At 45.6% G+C, this 20,988-nt stretch overlaps 1 protein-coding gene across 3 annotated transcripts in view; it reads left to right on the top strand.

Moving 5' to 3' along the window:
• The window catches only part of pfas (phosphoribosylformylglycinamidine synthase), a 158,706-nt gene that overhangs the window by 72,026 nt on the left and 65,692 nt on the right, over positions 1–20,988 (top strand). For all 3 annotated transcript variants that reach the window (XM_080184918.1, XM_080184910.1, XM_080184925.1), the window contains 3 exons: positions 8,533–8,594; positions 13,642–13,803; positions 14,667–14,780. In XM_080184918.1, coding sequence (XP_080041044.1) covers positions 8,533–8,594; positions 13,642–13,803; positions 14,667–14,780 — 338 coding nt within the window. The remainder of the gene's footprint in view (positions 1–8,532; positions 8,595–13,641; positions 13,804–14,666; positions 14,781–20,988) is intronic.

Here is a 20,988-nt window from a genome sequence, read left to right as displayed (position 1 = left end):
ACTCTAAGTGCAGTAACTAATACCTGTTTCTCTGGTTCCCTTTCCCTGTCATAGTATTGTTTTAACATGTTCACATTTTTCCCTATCTGGTATGTTTGCCAGATAAGTGGATAATGGGGATCCTGTAGATATACTACATCTGGACTTCTGGAAGGCATTTGATAAGATGCTGCACAAATGGTTAATTGACAAGGTTTAATCATGTGGGATTAGGGGTAATTTATTAACTTGGATAGGTGACTGGCTGATGGACAGAAGACAGAGAGTTGGGATAAATGTTTTATTTTCTGGATGACAAGAAATAAGTAGTGTGGTGCCACAGGGTTCGATCCTTGGACCCCAGTTATTTATTATCTATATTCATGACTTGGATACAGGTATGGAAGGTTCTGTAGCCAAATTTGCAGATGACACAAAAATAGGCAGGACAGTAAGTTACAGTGAGGAAATACAAATGGATATGGATAGATTCGGAGAGTGGGCCAAAATGTGTCAGATGGGTAAATGTGAGGTCATGCATATTGGTTGCAAAAATGGGAAGGTGACTTTTTATCCAAATGGGGAGAGACTTCAGGGTGCTCCAGTGCAGATTTGGGTATCCTCGTTCATGAGATACAGAAAACGAGCATGCAGGTACAGCAGATAATAAAGCAAATGGAATGTTGGCATTTATAGCTAAGAAATACAGATAAAGATAAGGAAGTATTGTTACAACTATACAAGGCATTGGTGAGGCTGCACCTGGAGCATTGTGCACAGTTTTGGTCCCCTTATTTGAGAAAAAATGTAGTGGCATTGGAGGCAGTTCAGAGGAGTTTCATTAGATTGATTCCAGAGATGAGAGGCTTGTCATATGAAGAGGGATTGAACAGTTAAGGCCTGTCCTCTCTGGAATTTAGAAGAATGAGGGAAGATCATATTGAGGTATTCAAGATGATCAAGAACAAGAACAAAGAGAATTACAGCACAGGAACAGGTCCTTCGGTCCTTCAAGCCTGTACCGACCTGCTGCCTGACTTAACTAATACCCCCTACCCTTCCGGGGACCATATCCCTATATTCGCAACCTATTCATGTATTTGTCCAGATGCCCCTTGAATGCCACTATCGCATCTGCTTCGATTACCTCCCCGGCAGCGAGTTCCCTCTGTGTAAAAAGAAAACTTGCCTCCTTTAAACCTTACACCTTAAACCTACGCCCTCTTAGTAATTGACTCTTCCATCCTGGAAGAAAGCTTCTGACTATCCACCTGTCGGTGCCCCCCATAATCTTATAGGCTTCCATCAGGTCACCCCTCAACTTCCGGCATTCCCGTGAGAACAAACCAAGTTTTGTTCCTCTAACCTCTCCTCATAACTTATGCCCTCCATACCAGGCAACATCCTCATAAATCTTTTCTGTATCCTCGGCAACCAAAATTGAATACCATATTCTAAGTACAGCTGAACTAATGTTCTATAAAGCTGCAACATGACTTGCCAATTTTTAAACTCAGTCCCCCAGTTGATGAAGGCAAGCATGCTGTATGCCTTTTTGACTACCTTCTCCACCAGCATTGCTACTTTCCGTGACCTGTGTTTCTGTACACCAAGATCCCTCTGCCTATCCATACTCTTTAGGATTCTGTCATTTACTGTACGTTTCCCATCTATATTAGACCTTCCAAAATGCATTACCTCACATTTGTCCGATTAAATGCCATCTGCCATCTCTTCGTTCAAGTCTCCAACTGAGCTATGTCCTGTTGTATCCTCCTGTGGTCCTCATCGTTATCCGCAATTCCACCAACCTTTGTGTCATCTGCAAACTTAGTAATCAAACCATTGCATTTTCCTCCAAAACATTTATATATATTACAAACAGCAAAAGTCCCAGCACTGATCCCTGAGGAATGCCAGTAGTCATAGCCCTCCATTTAGAAATTCACCCTTCCAATGCTATCCTCTGTCCTCTATGACCTAAGCACATTCTGAATCCATCTTGCCAGGTCACCTCTGATCCTATGCAACTTCACCTTCTATACATGTCTGCCATGAAGGATCTTATCAAAGGCCTTACTGAAGTCCATGCAGAGAACATCCACTGTCCTACCCTCATCAGTCACCTTCGTCACTTCCTCAAAAAACTTAATCAAATTAGTGAAGCAGAATCTCTGCTTCACAAAACGATGTTGCCTCTTGTTAATATGTCCACTTAGTTCCAAGTGGGAGTAAATCTAGTCTCGAAGAATCCCCTCCAATAATTTCCCTACCATTGATGTCAGGCTATCCGACCTGATTAAAGGTATGGATAAAGTAGATGTGGAAAGGATGCTTCTGCTGGGGGACATTCTGGAACGAGAGATCATAGTTTTAGGATAAGGGGTAGCTAATTTAAAACAGAGTTGAGGAGGAACTACTCCTCCCAAAGGGTTGTGAATCTGTGGAATTCATGACCCCGAAGTGCGGTGGGTGCTGGGACAGTGAGTAAATTGAATGAGGAGTTGGACAGATTTTTAATTGATAATGGGTTGAAAGTTAAGGAGAGAAGACAGGAAAATGTGGATGAAGAGCATGTCAGGCATGACTGAATGGTGGAGTGGACTTATGGGCCGAATGGCCTAATTCTGCTCCTATATTTTATGAATTTATGAACTTAAAATTCACCTGACTTAACTTCTAAATCTGATAGGGACCACTAGACCTTGCTTTGAAGAGACCTCCTACCACTTGTAATATCCCCATGGACAAACATATGAATCTTAAATTTCTTAACTTCTTGGGTATCTTTTTTCATGTGGTAAACTGTTGCCAGCGTGATCTACTTTTTGTTTCTCAGTGAAGGATCTCCCTCTTTCCCAGTTTCTGTCCCTCGGAGTAAAATTGCTGTCGGAAGCTAGTTTTCAATTTATGCAGCGATATGTATTCATCTACCATCTCTGCAACTCTTCTTGCTGTTTCAATGTTTTGTTTCTCAACATGAGTTATTATCACTTCTGAAAGTAAGTTTATCCAGAAGAATAATATCTTTAATAGCCTCATATGTCTTCTCTCTTTTAATGTTCAAACCCATCTATCAAAGTTGCTCTGTTTAATTCTTTCAAATGCAATATAAGCCTGACCTGGTTCTTTTCTTACGTTTCTGAATCGTTGTCTATATGCTTCTGGTACCAATTCGTAGGTACTCAAAGTACCTTTTTACTTCATATTTTCCTGACACCAACTCTGACAGTGCTGCAAACACCTCAAAAGCCCTGTCTTGGTCTGAATTAACATTACTTACACCTCCTCTGGCCATTTCATCTGTGTATTCAATTTCTCAAAGGAAATGAAAAGGCCTCTGCGTCTTTTTATCAAATTTTGGTAATGTTTGGACATATTTGTACATATCCCTACCAGGCGATTGACTGAGCTGATCCTGCTCACCACCACTTCCACCTTGTACTTTTACTTCTGTCATTTGAAATCTTTTTGCTTCAAATTCCAACTTCATCTTTTCCAACTGAAACAATATTTCTCCTTCTCTTTCTTCTGCTAGAGCCTTCCTTTCTCTTTCCTGTCCCTCTTTTTTAAACTCCAGCCTTTTAAGTTCACTTTCTGACTCCACTTGTTTTGTTTACAATTGATTTTTTTCTAACTCCACTGCATTTGACTTTCTCTAATATACCTAAATGCTTGGCCATCTTTGTTACGATTTCAGCTTTCCTATTATTCCTGGTTAAATGAAATTTTAGCCTGTTTGCTAATTCTACAAGTGTTGTCTTCTGTCTTTCTAAACTTTCTTAACAGATTTGGGAACCCCCAGAACCTCTTTAGCAATGATAAGAGCCATTTGCCCACTTTTGATTTAACCGGCTTGTTGTCGGTGAACAGATCTTCCATTTCTCACTTCAGGTTTATTTAAAGATCCAGGACTGTTCAAATCCAGGACTCGAGCGCCCAATCTATTATGAAGTGGAGGTTGCTCCCCTCTCTGAGAACTAACACCAAACCACTCAAAGAGGAGTACCTCACGTTATAATCTATTAAAAGAATGCGTGAAGTAGTGTGATCTGATATTCAGCAACTTTTAGTGGTTAAATCAAAGTAACTACCTGAGATCTTCCTGTAAAATCTACAAATAACACTTTATTTATCTAACCAACAGTGAACAGGTTATCTAAACTACTAACAAACGAAATAAAACACTACTCTAATGGAATGCTGTTTTAATAAATACAATTCCCAGTTATTAACAAAAAAATAGAATATTTAGTTGCCCTCTAAATTACGACCAGGATTTGTCCTCTTCCAGAATATTCTGTCTTCTTCCTTTGCTATCGAAATGAGGCTTTGTTGCTGGAAATAAATGAGGCCCTGAGGGCCAGCAGTTCTGTCTCACTCTGAAAGCTGTGAGTGGTGGCAGGTGCTCTCTCTGTTTATGCCACTGCCAGGGTCTTTTATACTTCTGATGACATTGCCCATAATATGATTGGTTCACAGGTTACCAAAACATCAATTTCCAATCTGATAGGTGCTTGGTATCTACGTGCCTAATTTGAACTGACAAGCTAAAATTCAAAAATGGCCTGTTGCCAAGACAACCCTGCTGCTTGGCCTTTGCTACAATGTGTCAGTAAACAAGGAAAATTACAGCACAGGAACAGGCCCTTTGGCCCTCCAAGTCTGTACTGACCATGCTGCCTGTCTGAACTAAAACCCCCTACCCTCCCCAGAACCATATCCCGTTTTATTCTCAATCTATTCATGTTTCATGAACAGTACAGTAGCACAGTGGTTAGCACTGCTGCTTCACAGCTCCAGGGACCTGGATTCGATTCCCGGCTCAGGTCACTGTCTGTGTGGAGTATGTACATTCTCCTTGTGTCTGAGTGGGTTTCCTCCGGGTGCTCCGGTTTCCTCCCACAGTCCAAAGATGTGCGGGTTAGGTTGATTGGCCATGCTAAAATTGCCCGTTAGTGTCCTGGGATGCATAGGTTAGAGGGATTAGCGGGTAAATGTGTAGCGATACGGGGGTAGGGCCTCAGTGGGATTATGGTCAGTGCAGACTTGATGGGCCGAAAGGCCTCTTTCTGCACTGTAGGGTTCTATGTTCTATGATCTATTTGTCAAGACACCCCTGAAAAGTGACTGTTGTATCTGCTTCCGCTACCTCCCTCGGGAGTGAGTTTCAAGCATCTACCACCCTTTGTAAAAACAAAATTTGCCAACTTGCCTCGTACATCTCCCTTGAACCTTGCCTTTCGCACCTTAAACCCATGCCCCCTAGTAATTGACTCTTCCACTCTGGGAAAAAGCTTCTGACTCTGTCCATGACCCTCATAACCTTATAGACTTCTATCAGGTTGCCACTCAACCTCCAGTGTTCCAGTGAGAACAAACCAAGTTTCTACAACCTCTCCTCATAGTGAATACTCTCCATACCGGGCAACATCCTGGTAAATCTTTTCTGTACCCTCTCCAAAGCCTCTACATCCTTCTGGTAGTGTGGCAACCAGAATTGAAGACTATATTCCAAGTGCGGCCTAATGTTTTATGAAGCTGCAACATCGCTTGCCAATTTTTAAACTCCATGTCCGGCTGATGAAGGCAAGCATGTTGTATTCTTTCTTGACTGCCTTCTCCACCTGCATTGCCACTTGCAGTGACCTGTGTATCTTTACACCCAGATCCCTTTGGCTATTAATACTCTTAAGGGTTCTGCCATTTATTGTACATTTCCTACCTGTATGAGACCTTCGAAAAAAATGCATTATCTTACTTTTATCCAGATTAAATTACATCTGCCATGCCTCCACCCATGCCTACAACCAATCTATATCCTGTTTTATCCTCTGATGTCTTCATCCCTATCCACAATTCCATCAACCTTTGTCTTCCACAAAATTACTAATTAAACAAGTTGCATTTTCCTCCAAATCATTTTTATGTATAAATACATTATGAACAGCACTGATCCTTGAGGAACACCACGAGTCACTGCCCTCCATTCAGAAACGCACCCTTCTGCTGTGACCTACTGTCTTTTGTGGCCAATCCAGTCATTCTGTGTACTAGCACCATATGCACCTGCATTTTTTTTAACTTGCCAAGCACAGAAAAAGGACTACCTTTTTAAAGGGACCATGCAATATTTTCACCTCTTAGCATTTTACAATTTTTAAAATAATTTTACAAACACCAAATTCAGAAAATCATGCTATCTCTACAGTAGAGACGGAGGCCATTCGACCATAATCCTACCCAGGTCCTCTTCCTATTACCCTGCACAGTTACCGTGCTAACTAGATCAGCAAGAGCATGCCCTCCACCCCGGAAACCTCAGGTGAACCTGTATCTAAGGTCACCACTGATGTCAGAGCAGTTTTCTTGAAGGTCAACCCACGGAAAGTGACTAGCACAGATGGGGTACCCGGAAGAGCACTCAGATCCTGCAGGGACAGCTGGCGGGGGAATTCGCAGACATCTTCAACCTCTCTTTATAACAATCTGAGGTTCCTATCTGCTTCGAGAAGATGACCATCATCCCAGTACCAAAGAAAAGCCAAGTAGTGTGCCTTAATGACCATCGTCCGGTGGCTCTGACATCCATCATTATGAAATGCTTCAAAAGGCTAGTCATGGCACGAATCTATTCCAGCCTTCCGGACTGCCTGGATCCACTACAGTTCACCTACTGCCACAGCAGACGCTATCTTCCTGGCCTTGCACTCAATCCTGAAACACCTAGATAACAAGGCCATCTATGTCAGACTCCTGTTTATTGACTACAGCTCAGCCTTCAACACCATTATTCCAACAAAACTCACCTCCAAACTCCATGGCTTGGGCATGGCTCCTCCCTCTGCAGCTGAATCCTGAACTTCTGAACCTACAGACCACAATCAGTAAGGATAGGCAACAACACATCCTCCGTGATCATCCTCAACACCGGTGCCCCACAAAGCTGTGTTCTCAGCCCCCTACTGTACTCCTTATCCACCTATGACTGTGTGGCCAAATTCCCCTCCAACTCAATTTTCAAGTTTGCTGACGACACCACCGTAGTGGGTCAGAGTACAGGAATGAGATAGTGAATCTGCTGAACTGGTGTGGCGACAATAATCTCTCCCTCAATGTCAGCAAAACAAAGGAAATTGTTATCGACTTCAGGAATCGTAGAGGAGAACATCCTCCTGTCTACATCAATGGGGACAAAGTACAAAGAGTTGAGAGCTTCAAGATTTTAGGTGTCCAGGCCTAACAACCTGTCCTGCTTCCATCCCATACCAACACTGAAGTTAAGAAAGCCTACCAATGCCTGTACTTTTTCAGAAGACTGTTGAAATTTGGCGCGTCAGCTACGACCCTACTAACTTTTACAGATGCACCGTAGAAAGCATTCTTTCTGGTTATATCACAGCTTGGGATGGTTCCTGCCCAAGACCACAAGGAACTACAAAAGGTCGTGAATGTAGCAAAATCCATCACGCAAACCAGCCTCCTATCCATTGACTCTACCTACATTTCCCACTGCCTCGGCAAAGCAGCCAGCATAGTTAAGGACCTCTCACATCCCAGATATTCTCTCTTCCACATTCCATCTGGAAAAGGATACAAAAGTTTGAGGCCTCGTAGCAATCGACTCAAGAACAGCTTCTTCCCTACTGCCATTGGACGTTTGAATGGACCTATCTTGCATTAAGTTGATCCTTCTCTGCACCCCAGCCATGACTGTAACACTTATATTCTGCACTCTCTCAGTTCCTTCTCTTTGAATGACATGCTCTGTATAGTGGGCAAGAAACAAGAATTTTTACTGTATGTTAATACATATGGCAATAATAAATCAAACCAAGTCCCCGTGACAGTAGGATCAATTTAGTATGGCCTATCAAACTAACCTGCACGTCTTTGGAGCGTGGGAAGAAATTGGAATACCTGGAGGAAACTCATCCAGACGTGGGGAGAACGTGCAAACTCTACACGGTCATCTGAAGCTGGAGTTGAACCTGGATCCTTGGCAGTGCTTTACCACTGTATCATCATGCTGTCTGAAATGCTAACATTCTACTGAACTTCACAACAGTTCAGAGGACTTATGAGAAGTTGAGTAGGTGCGCCTGTACTCAGTGGAATTTAGAAGAATGCGAGATGACTTTATTGGGACATAGCGGATTCTCAGGGGTCTTTAAAGGGTAGATATTGAGAAGTTGTTTCCCCTTGTGCGGGAGTCTAGGATCAGAGGCGTAATCTCAGTTGTAAGGGGTCGCCTATTTAAGACAGATATGAAGAGAAATTTCTACGCAAAGCGGAGTGAATTTGTGGAATTATTTACTGCAGAGACTGCATTGTTAAGGCTGAAATAAATTTTAACCAAGAAGCCCAACCAAGGGCTTTGGGAATAAAGTGGAGTTGATGATTATTGTATCAGATCAATCATTATCTCATTGAACAGCGGAATGTACTCTGGTCCAAATGGCCTACTTCTGTTCCTGCATCTACTGATCTTACCAGGATCTTATTCTCTTGCATTTCACGTGCTTTCTAAAACTGATCTCTTCTGCCCCATAGGTAATGTGTTGAAAGAGTTGAGTGAGCCTGCTGGGGCCGTGATTTACACCAGCAAATTTAAGGTGAGTACATTTTTAATGTGTGTTTTGTTAGCATGATCGAACCAATGTTGGCAGCACAAGACTGAGCTGTGAAAGTTGTGTGCACCTGACTATGTTCACTGATTGGAGTACTGCCTCCTCTCACTTGTTCTCTCCCTTGCTGTCTCTGTCTTTCTCTTCCTTGTTCTCTGTTACTCATTCTCTCCATCTTGCTCACTCCTCCTCACTCTCTCATTTGTGCTCCACCCCCTCTCTCTGACTTTTACTGCCTCCCTCTCCCACTCACTCTGTCACTTTCCCTGTTATCCTCGTTGTGCTGTCATCTCACACTAATCTAGCAGTGATTCAATCACTTGCTCTCTGACTCGCTCCTCTCGTTCCTGCTCACTGTTAATCTCGCACGCCCTCTTCCTATGCCTCTCTGGCCCCCCCCCTTTCTCGCCCCTCCTTTCCCCCACTCAACCTCCCTTGCCATCCTTGCCTCCCTCACCCCCCTCGCCCTCCCTTCGGCCCTGCACCCCTCCCCCCTCGCCTGCCCTCGCTCAACCCTCGGACTCCTTGCCCCTCTGGAACGCCCACGGACCTCCCTTGGCCCCCCTGGCCTTCCCATCCCCCTTCATCCCTCTTCACCACCACCCCCCCCCCCCCACCCCGGCCTTCCTCGCTCCCGTCTTGCCCCCTGTCCTCTCAGCTCCCCCTCGCCTCTTCCTTGCCTCCTCGCCCCACCCTGCCCCCTTGCCACCCCCTACCCCCTCCCCCTCGCTCCACTCGCTCCCCCCCTCACCCCCTCTCACCATCCCCTTGCCTCTGCTCACACCCCCGCTTTCTGTACCCCGCTGATCCCTCCCCTCACACACCTCGGCACCCCCCCCCCGCCCAACCCTCGACCCCCACCCCCCGAACCCCCAGCGACTTGCCCTCCGTCCTCCCTGGCCCCCTTCATTGCCCCAACCCTCGCCCCCCCATTGGTCCCCCTCGCCCCTTTCACCCTCCCCCCTTGCTCCCCCACCCTGCCCTATCACTCGCCCAGCGTTACTATATCCTCATTGTGCTCTCACCTCTGAGTGTCACCAGCAAGCAGCCTCTTCCCAAGTGCTCCACACTTTCTGTGCTCCCTAGCTTGTGGGGCAGAATTTGGTGCAGGCCACGTGACTTCCTTCACAACTCTATTTTACCTCAAAGAAGCAGTCCCTGAACAATGAGGAAATGGCTGAGGCCTTGAATAACTTTTTTGCTTCGGTCTTCACGGAGGAGGACGTGAATAGTTTGCCGGGTGTTAACGATGGAAAGATGGTGGGAGTGGAGGGCCTGAATGAGATTATTGTTACTAGAGAGGCAGTGCTCGACAGACTGGAGGGACTGATGGTGGACAGTTCCCCAGGACCGGATGGAATGCATCCAAGGGTTCTGAAAGAAATGGCGGAGGTGATAGTGGATGCCTTGGTGATTATTTTCCAAACCTCGCTGGATTCCGGGGAAGTGCCGGAAGATTGGAGAACGGCTAATGTTATTGTTTAAAACGGGTAGCAGGCAAAAGGCAGGGAATTATAGGCTGGTTAGTTTAACGTCTATTGTGGGTAAAATGCTTGAAGCCGTAATTAAGGAGAAAATAGCGAGTCATCTTGAGGAGAATTGTTTGATAGAGCAGACGCAGCATAGTTTTGTTAAGAGGAAGTCGTGTCTGACGAATTTATTGGAATTCTATGAGGATGTGTCCAGAGCGGTGGATAGAGGGGAACCGGTGGATGTGGTGTTTCTTGATTTTCAGAAGGCGTATCAAACGCCGCACAAGAGGTTGTTACAGAAGGTTAGGGGGCATGGAGTTGGGGGTAGGGTGTTAGCGTGGATAGGGGATTGGCTGTCAAATAGGAGGCAGAGAGTGGGTGTCAATGGGTGGTATTCGGATTGGCGGTTGGTGACTAGTGGAGTGCCCCAGGGATCGGTGCTGGGGCCTCAGCTATTTACCATTTATATAGATGATCTGGAGGAGGGAACTGAGTGTAAGGTGTCGAAATTTGCTGATGACACAAAGATTGGTGGAACGGCAAATTGTGCGGAGGGTGTGGAAAGTCTGCAGAGGGATCTAGATAGGCTGGGCGAATGGGCGAGGAACTGGCAAATGGAATTTAATGTTGGCAAGTGTGAGGTTGTCCACTTTGGTAGGAATAATGGTAGGGAGGACTACTACTTACATGGCGAAAAGCTGCAGCATGCAGAGGGACCTCGGGGTCCTTGTGCACGAGTCACAAAAACCCAGCTGCAGGTGCAGCAGGTGGTCAGGAAGGCGAATGGGATGCTGGCCTTCATAGCGAGGGGGATTGAATATAAAAGCAGGGCGGTCTTGCTGCAACTGTACAGGGCACTGGTGAGGCTGCAGCTGGAGTACTGTGTGCAGTTTTGGTCGCCGCACTTACGCAAGGATATTTTGGCCTTGGAGGGAGTGCAGAGGAGGTTCACTAGGCTGATACCGGAGTCGAGGGGGTTGAGCTATGAGGAGAGGCTGAATAAACTAGGCTTGTACTCGTTAGAGTTTAGAAGGATGAGGGGAGATCTCATTGAGACGTATAAGATGATGAATGGGATGGATAGGGTAGAGGTGGAGAGACTCTTCCCACTCAGAAAGGACGGTGGGACTAGGGAGCACAGCCTCAAGATAAGGGGGGGGGGGCGGGGCAGTTTAGAACGGAGTTGAGGAGGAAATTCTTCACTCAAAGGGTGGTGAATCTCTGGAATTCTCTGCCCGTTGAAGTGGTGGAGGCTACCTCGCTAAATATATTTAAGATGCGGGTAGATAGGTTTTTGATAGGCAAGGGGATTAAGGGTTATGGGGAGCAGGCGGGAAAGTGGAACAGAGCCACGACAGATCAGCCATGATCTTATTGAATGGCGGGGCAGGCTCGAAGGGCTGGATGGCCTACTCCTGCTCCTATTTCTTATGTTCTTATGTTATAAGCTCTATATGTGTAACAATACTTTTCACTGATTGTTGTTTTTAAAACCTTATCCACCACTGATTTTAAACTAATTATAGAACATAGAACCACAAGTTGTGCCGATCGTATCCATACCTACCAGGCCTATCTATAACCCTCAATCCCATTAAATCCCACGTACTCATCCAGAAGTCTCTTAAAAGACCCCAGCGAGTTCACCTCTACCACCACTGATGGCACCCGATTCCACTCACTCGCCACCCTCTGAGTGAAAAACTTACCCCTGACATCTCCTCTATACCTGCCCCCCAGCACCTTAAACCTGTGTCCTCTTGTAGTGACCATTTCAGCCCTGGGAAATAGCCTCCGAGAATTCACCCTATCTATACCTCCCAACATTTTATAAATCTCTATCAGGTTGCTTCTCAATCTTCGTCTCTCCAGGGAGAAGTGACCTAGCTCCCTCAACTTATCCTCATAAGGCATGCCTCCCAGTCCAGGCAACATCCTTGTAAATCTCCTCTGCACCCTCTCAATAGCTTCCACATCCTTCTTGTAGTGAGGTGACCAGAACTACGCACAGTACTCCAAGTGGGGTCTGTCAAGGATCTTATAAAGTTGCAGCATTACCTCCCGACTCCTAAACTCAATCCCTCGATTAATGAAGGCTAGCACACCATACGCCTTCTTGACCACATCCTTTACCTGCGAGGCCGATTTAAGAGTCCTGTGCACCCGGACCCCAAGGTCCTTCTGCTCCTCAACACTGCTAAGAGTCCTACCCTTGATATTGTACTTTTTCATCCTATTGGACCTGCCAAAATGGACCACTACACATTTATCCACGTTGAAGTCCATCTGCCACTTCTCCGCCCAGCCTTGCATCCTATCTATGTCTCGCTGCAACTTCTGACATCCCTCCAGACTATCCACAACACACCAACCTTGGTGTCGTCGGCAAACTTAATAAACCATCCCTCCACTTCCTCATCCAGGTCATTTATAAAAATGACAAACAGCCAAGGTCCTAGAACAGATCCCTGGGGCACTCCACCGGTGGCCGACCTCCATGCAGAAAAAGACCCATCCACAACCACTCTGCCTTCTGCCGGCAAGCCAGTTCTGGATCCATAAGGCAACAGCCCCTTGGATCCCATGCCCTGTCACCTTTTCAAGAAGCCTTGCATGGGGGACCTTATCAAACACCTTGCTGAAGTCCATGTAAACCACATCCACCGCTCTTCCTTTGTCAATGTGTTCAGTCACATTTTCAAAGAACTCAACTAGGCTCGTAAGGCATGACCTGCCCTTGACAAAGCTGTGCTGACTATTTCTGATCATATTAAACTTCTGTAAATGTTCATAAATCCTGTCCCTCAGTATCCTCTCCATCAACTTACCAACCACTGAGGTCAGACTTACCGGTGGGTAATTTCCTGGGCTATCCCTGTTCCCTTTCTTGAAAATAGGAACCACACCCACAATCCTCCGGAACCTGTCCCGTCTCCATCGACGACGCAAAGATCATCGCCAGGGGCCCTGCAATCTCTTCCCTCACCTCCCACAGTAACCTGGGGTACATCCCATCCGGTCCCGGTGACTTATCTATCTTGATAGAATTTAATCCCGCAGTTACTTGGACCATCCTTACATCCATTCTTGAATAAGGGTGTCACATTTGCCACTCTACAATCCTGTGTGCTCTTCCCCATATCTAGGGAAGGTTCAGAGCTTATGGCCAGTTCTTCTGCTATCTTCACCCCTTCTTCCTTTCACAGCCTGCGATACTAGCATGTAACATATGTACGTGAAGCAAAGAAACTGTTCTAATTACTCCTGGCTATCAATTTTCACCATATCTATTATCTCTACCATCTCTGATATTCTACTGATATTTGTCAGCATCTTCTTCCTCATTGTGGTGGGGGGAGAGAATGGTAGTGTTAAAATGGCGGCGCAGGCTCGTTGGGCCGAAGTGCCTGTTTCCCGGGCTGTTTTTGTTCTTTGTTAAATACTGGTACCAAGGAATCATTAAGTAATTTTAGCTTTACCCTATGCCTGTATGCATATGTCATGCTCTTGGATGATGTGACTGGGATTTTTGTTGTTCCTGAATATATTGATTGTGATTTAAGGTGGGGGATCCGACCTTGAGTGTGCTGGAGCTGTGGGGAACGGAGTATCAGGAGACAAATGCACTCCTTATGCAGCCGAATGACTCAACATTTCTCCGTGCTGTTTGTGATCGGGAGAAATGTCCAGTTGATTTTGTTGGTAAAATAACAGGAGATGGAAAGGTGAGTCGAATATTCAGGTATTCTGCAGATGGGGGCTGTTTGAGGATTTGATCCCTGGGGGTGGCAGTAATCAATGGAGGTTTAGTGTTGAACTCGGGGTGAAGGGCAACTGGTGATACTGTCAGGGGTGAAGGGGTGTTGACATGAAAGGGATGGTGGTAGATCAGTGGTTGGCTTTTGGGGAGGTGGTACAGTCAGGGCAGAATTGGCTGTTGGGTTATTCATTGGCTGTCAGAGGTTGGCAGGGTAGTAATTGGATGTCCTTTACAGGTCTCAGGGCAGTGATTAGTGGTTCCAGGAAGTGGGGAGGGGGTGTTGGGCAATGATTGTCAGTTTGAGTTTCGTGATTGTCTGTGTGGGGGTGATTGTCCATCCAAGGATGGGGGTGTCCAGGCCAATTAGCTATCTGGAGGGGGCACGTGAATGATTGGCCGTCTGGAGGGGGCACGTGAGTGATTGGCTGTCTGGAGGAGGGGACGTGTGAGTGATTGGCCGTCTGGAGGAGGGGACGCATGAGCGATTGGCCGTCTGGAGGAGGGGACGCATGAGCGATTGGCCGTCTGGAGGAGGGGACGTGTGAGCGTTTGGCTGTCTGGAGGAGGGGACGTGTGAGCGATTGGCTGTCTGGAGGTGGGGGACGCAGCGATTGGCCGTCTGGAGGAGGGGACGTGTGAGCGATTGGCTGTCTGGAGGAGGGAACGTGTGAGCGATTGGCCGTCTGGAGGTGGGGGACGCAGCGATTGGCCGTCTGGAGGTGGGGGATGCAGTGATTGGCTGTCTGGAGGGGGCAGCAGTGAGGCTTTTGGGGAAGGGGTGAATGCCAGGGTTCGGTTGAACGGATGTTAATGAGAGTTATTTTACAGATTGTGCTGGTTGACGATCGGAACACTACAGAGAATTCTGAGATGGCACAACAATCTGCAGTGCACCCTGTAGACCTGAAGCTAGAGTGGGTCCTGGGAAAAATGCCCCAGAAGGTGAGGAAATTGTCATATGATAGGTGGAGGGGCTCAGCCAATGGCAGAGTACAGATCACCCTGAATGATAGGCTGAGAGATATGTTTATTCTGCATGTACATCCAAATTGGCCATCTAGTGCGTTTGTGGAGGAAGGGGAGATGGTGAGATTGTGTGATTGTTTCCTGGGAAATTCCAGATTTCTTCTATAATTTATTTGGGGTAGAGGTAAATGTGGGGGGAGGGGGTAGTTGAGTTGGTGCAAGGGAGAACATCTTGGTGCTCATTATATAATGATGTCCCTTTTTGTTTATTTGTTCATGAGCTATCATTGAATCTCTACAGTGCAGAAGGAGGCCATTCGGCCCATTGAACTTGCACCGACAACAAGCCCACCCAGGCCCTATCCCCTAACCCCACGTATTTATCCTCTTAATCCTCCTGACACTAAGGGCAATTTAGCATGGCCAGTCAACCTAACCCCCATATCTTTGGAGTGTGGGAGGAGACTGGAACACCCGGAGGAACCCCCCACAGACACGGGGAGAACATACAAACCCCACACAGACGGGAATCGAACCCAGGTCACTGGCGCTGAAAGGCAGCAGTGCTAACCACCGTGCCACCACCGTTACAGCACATCTTGTAGATGGTCTTGGACATCTAGTAGGTACTCCTGTCATTGTGTGTCAGTCATGAAGAGAGTAAATGTTTAAGTTAATGAGTAAGTCACCACTCAAGCAGGCAGCTATCTTCTGGATGGTGATGAGCTTCTTGAGTGTCGTTGGAGCCGCACTCATCCAGGCAAGTGGAGAGTATTCCGTCACAGTCCTGACTTGTAGACAGTGGACAGGTTTTGGAAAATCAGGAGATGCAGGATACCCAGCCTCTGACTTGGTCTGGAAGCCACAGTGTTTATATATCTAGTCCAGTTCAGTTTCTGGTCAATGGTAACCCCATTTAATTATTGCAGTTGTTCAGGGCATTGGTGAGGTCACATGTGGAATATTGTGTGCAGTTTTGATGATTTTTTTCTGAGGAAAGATGTTCTTTCTCTTGAAGGAGCACAGAGAATGTTTACCAGATTGATTCCTGGGATCCTGGGACTGATGTAGGAGAGATTGAGTCAGTTAGGATTGTATTCGCTGGAGTTTAGAAGAATGAGGGGGGATGTCATCGAAATCTAATTCTAACAGGACTAGACAGGATAGATGCAGGAAAGGTGTTCCCGATGGTGGAGGGGGCACAGTCTGAGGATACAGGGTAGACTGTTAAAGACAGAGACGAGATGAAATATTTTCATCCAGAGTGGTGTATCTGTGTGGAAGGAGGCTATTCAGCCCACCAAGTCTGCACCGACTCTCCAAAAGAGCACTTTATCCAGGCCTACCAGACCACTCTATCCATGTACCCCACCCATTTATCATAGCTAATCCACCTAACCTGCACATCTTCGGACACTAAAGGGGAGCTTAGCATGTCCAAACTGCACATCTTTGGACTGTGGGAGGAAACCAGAGCACCCAGAAGAGACCCACACTGACACAGGGAGAACGTGCAAACTCCATACAGCCACCAAAGGTCAGAAGCGAACCTGCGTCCCCGATGCTGTGAGGCAGCAGTGCTAACCACTGTGCTACCATGAAGCCCCATAAATGTAGATTCAATTCCATCAATTTTCTCAATCAATTTCCCTACCAGTACTGATTTCCTTCACTTCCTCCTTCTCACTAAACCCTGGGTTCCCCCACATTTCTGGTTATTTGTGTTCTCCTTTGTGAAGACAGAACCAAAGTACGTTTAGTTGGTCAGCCATTTCTTTGTTCCCTATTATAAATTCTCCTGTTTTTGACTGTAAGGGACCTACATTTGCTTTCATCAACTTTTTCTCTTCACATTTCAATAGAGGCTTTTACAGTCAGTTTTTATGTTCTCATACTTTATTTTACCCTTCTTAAATAATCCCTTTGTCCTCTTGCTGAATTCTGAACAGCTTCCAAACCCCAGATCTGTTGGTTTTTCTGGTCAATTTGTATACCGCTCAATTGAATCTGATAATATCTCCAATTTCCCTTCTATACTATGGTTTGGTCACCTTTCCCATTTTATTTTACGCCAGACAGGCATGAACAGTTGTTACAGTTCACCAATGCACTTTTTGAATGTTTGTTATTGCCTGTCTGCCATCATCCCTTTAAGTAACATTTCCCAATCTATCAGAGCCAACTCACATGTCATATCATCGCAGTTTCCTTTATTAAGATTCAGGACCTTAGTCTCAGAATCAGCTATGTCACTCTCCAGTTGATGAAAAATTCTGTCATGTTGTGGTCATTCACCCCCAATGGGTCTCGCACAACTAGATTGCCAATTATTCTTTTTTGATTGCACAATGCCCAGCCTAGAGTGGCCTGCTGTCTAGCTGGTTCCTCAAAGTATTGGTCCAGAAAACCATCCCCTGTACACTCCTATTCTGTATTGTGACTAATTTGATATGTTCAATTTATATGCAGCTTGAGGTCACCCAAAATTACAGATGTTCCTTTATTGCATGCATCTCAAATTTCCTGTTTAATGTTGTGCCCGACATTGCCATTAAAATTTGGGAGGCCTATATATATAAAACCCTTACTAATGTTTTTTGCCCCTTAGTGCTTCTTAGCTCAACACATAAAGATTCCACATCGTTGGAGCAAATATCCTTCCTCAGTGTGATGTTAATTTCCTCTTTAACCAGCAATGCAACTCCACCGCCTTTACCTTTTTGTCTGTCCTTCCTAAGTATTGAATACCCCTGGATGTTCAGTTCCCGTTCCTGGTCCCCTGGCAGCCATATCTTTGTAATCCTAACTATATTATGCTTGTTTATTTTCACGATTAATTCATCTGCTTTATTACAAATGCTCCACGCGTTAAAGCACAAAGACTTTAGGCTTGTCTTTTTAACATCACTGGCCTCATTCTATTTTTCACTGTGGCCCTGTTTGAATCTGGCCCTTGGTTTCTCTGCCTATCACTTTCTTTATTCCCCTTTCTGTTTTTGGTCTTTGTCCTTGATTTTTCCTCTTCTGACTCTTTGCATAAGTTCCCATCCCCTCTGATGTTTTTATTTAAACTGTCCCCTTCCACACTAGCAAACACTCCTTATAGAACATCAGATCTGGTCCTGCCAGGTGTAATCTGTCTAGTTTGTAATGGTCCCACCTTCCCCAGAAGTAGTCCCAATGTCCCAGGAATTTAAAATACTCCTCCTCACACTGTCTCTTCAGCCACATTTCATCTGATATATCTTATAGATAGCACACACTGTGTTACTTTTATCAGTGGTGGAGAGTTTAAATATTTGTGGAAAGCTTCAAAATCAAGTGGGCTGCTTTGTCCTGGATGGTGTTGAGCTTCTCAAGTGTGGTTGGAGCTGCGCTCTCCAGGCAAGTGGAGAGTATTCCATTATGCCCCTGACTTGTGCCTTGTAGATGGTGGACAGGCTTTGGAGAGTTGGGAGGTGAGTTACTCACCACAGGATTGCTAGCCTCTGACCTGCTCTGGTAGCCACAGTATTATATCTAGTCTGGTTCAGTTTATGGTCACTAGTAATCCCCCAGGATGTTAATAGTGGAGGGTTCACTGATGGTAATATCATTGAATGTCAAGAGGCAATGTTTAGATTCTCTCTTGTTGGAGACGCTCCTTGGCTAGCACTTGTGTGGCACAAATGTTATCTGTCACTTGTCAGCCCAAGCCTGGATATTGCTGAGTAAATGCTGCTTGATAGTGCTGTTGATGACTCGTTCGTTCACTTTATTGACAATTGACAGTAGACTGATGGGGCAGTAATAGGCTGGGTTGGATTTGTCCTGTTTCTTGTGTACATATCTGGGCAATTTTCCACATTTCTGGGTAGATGCCAGTATAATAGCTTGGCTAAGGATGTGGCAAGTTCTGAATAGTATTGCCGGAATATTGTCAGGGCTGATAGCCTTTGCAGTGCCTAGTGTCTTCAGTCATTTCTTGGTATTATGTGGAGTGAATCAAATTGCCTGAAGACTGACATCTGTGATGCTAGAGACCTCCAGAGGGAACAGCCAGAGGTTGTGGTACATATTAGTACTAACGATGTAGGTAGGAAGAGTGATGAGTCCTGCAGCAGCAGTTTAGGGAGTTAGGTAGAAAGTTAAAAAGCAGGACCTCTAAGGTTGTAATCTGGATTACTCCTGTGCTAGTGAGGCTAGGAATCGGAAGATAGTGCAACTGGTGTAGGAGGGAGAGTTTCAGATATCTGGGTCATTGGGGTCTCTTCCGGGGCAGGCGGGACTTGTGCAAGAAGAACGGGTTGCATCTAAACTGGAAGGGCATAAATGTTCTGGCTGGGAGGTTTGCTAGTGTCACATGGGAGGATTTAAGATAGTTTGGCAGGGGGTTGGGAACCAAAGCAAAGGTGAACGAGCTGAAGGGGAACCAGAGAATAGGGCCAGAAAGACTCAGGGAAACAGCAAGCAGGGCGGAGTTGCTAATCAAAAAGGGTGTGGTGGACTGAAGTGCACTTATTTCAATGCGAGAAGAGTAAGTAAGGCAGGTGAACTTACAGCTTGGATTAGTACTAAGAACTATGATGTTGTAGCCATTACAGAGACTTAGCTACAGGAAGGACAGGATTGGCAGCTTAACATTCCAGAGTACGGATGTTTCAGGCAGGATAGAGGGTGATGATAAAGGGGTGGGTGAGTTGCACTAATGGTTAAGGAGAACCTCACAGCTGTACTGCAGGAGGACACCGCAGAGTATTCATACAGCAAGGCAATATGGGTAGAGCTCAAGAATAGGAAGGTGTGTAGTCACAATGTTGGGGGTTTACTATAGGCCACCCAACTGCCAGTGGGAGATAGAGGAACAGATATGTAGGCAGATTTTGGCAAGATGTAAAAGTAACAGGGTTGTTGTGGTGGGAGATTTTAACTTCTCCGATATTGACTGGGACTCACTTAGTGCTAGGGGTGTGGATGGGGCAGAGTTTGTAAGGACCATCCCAGAGGCCTTCCTGAAACAGTATGTAGATAATTCAACGAGGGAAGGGGCCATACTGGACCTGGTATTGGGGAATGAGCCCGGCCATGTGGTCGATGTTTCAGTAGGGGAGCAGTTCGGGATCACTGACCATAATTCGATAAGCTTTAAGGTATTGATGGATAAAAATTAGTGTAATCCTCAATATTAGGCTGGAACTGAAGAATGTATATTGGGGGTGGTTGTTTGAGGGCAAATCAACATCTGGCATGTGGGAGGCTTTCAAGTGTAAGTTGATAAGAATTCAGGACCGGCACATTCCAGTAAGGATGAAGGATAAGTATGGCAAGTTAATGAGAGATATTGTGAGCCTAGTCAAAGAGAAAAAGGAAGCATTTGTTAAAGCTAGGAGGCTGGGAACACACGAAGCAAGGGTGGAAAACAAGGAAAGTAGAAATAAATTTAAGCAAGTAGTAAGGAGGGCTAAAAGGAGTCACAAAAAAGCATTGGTCAGCAGGATTAACGAAAATCCCAAGGCTTTTTATACATATATAAAGAGCAAGAGGGTAGCCAGGGAGAGGGTTGGCCCACTCTAAGACAAAGGAGGGAATCTATGCGTGGAACCAGAGGAAATGGGTAAGATATTAAATGAGTACTTTGCGTCAGTGTTCACCAAAGAGAAGGACTTGGTGGATGATGAGTCTGGAAAAGGATGTGTTGATAGTTTGAGTCATGTTGAGATCAAAAAGGAGGAGATATTGGGGTTCTTGAGAAACATTAAGGTGGACAAGTCCGCAGGGCCTGATGGGATGTACCCTGGAATACTGAGCGAGGCAAGGGAGGAAATTGTTTGGACCTTGAGAGAAATCTTTGAATCCTCACTGGCTACAGGGGAGGTACTCCACAGCATAGTTACCATCGACACAGCAAACTGCCAGCTCTAAGTGGAGAGGATCTCCAAGAAGATCGCACATATTGACATCTCCACATACAGGGGAGATCCCAGAGGATTGAAGAAAAGCCAATGTTGTTCATTTGTTAAAGAAAGGTAGCAAGAATAATCCAGGTAATTACAGGCCGGTGAGCCTTACATCAGTGGAAGGGAAATTATTGGAAAGGGTTCTTCAAGATAGGATTTATTCCCACTTGGAAATAAGCAGCCATATTAGTGAGAGGCAACGTGGTTTTGTGAAGGGGAGGTCGTGTTTCAAGAACTTGAACGAATTT

This window comes from Carcharhinus amblyrhynchos, chromosome 3 (genome assembly GCF_965287045.1).
Source record: "Carcharhinus amblyrhynchos chromosome 3, sCarAmb.v2.hapA, whole genome shotgun sequence".
Lineage (NCBI taxonomy): Eukaryota > Metazoa > Chordata > Chondrichthyes > Carcharhiniformes > Carcharhinidae > Carcharhinus > Carcharhinus amblyrhynchos.
Note: the sequence above shows the minus strand (reverse complement) of the source record. Positions and strands in the feature narration are given on the sequence as shown.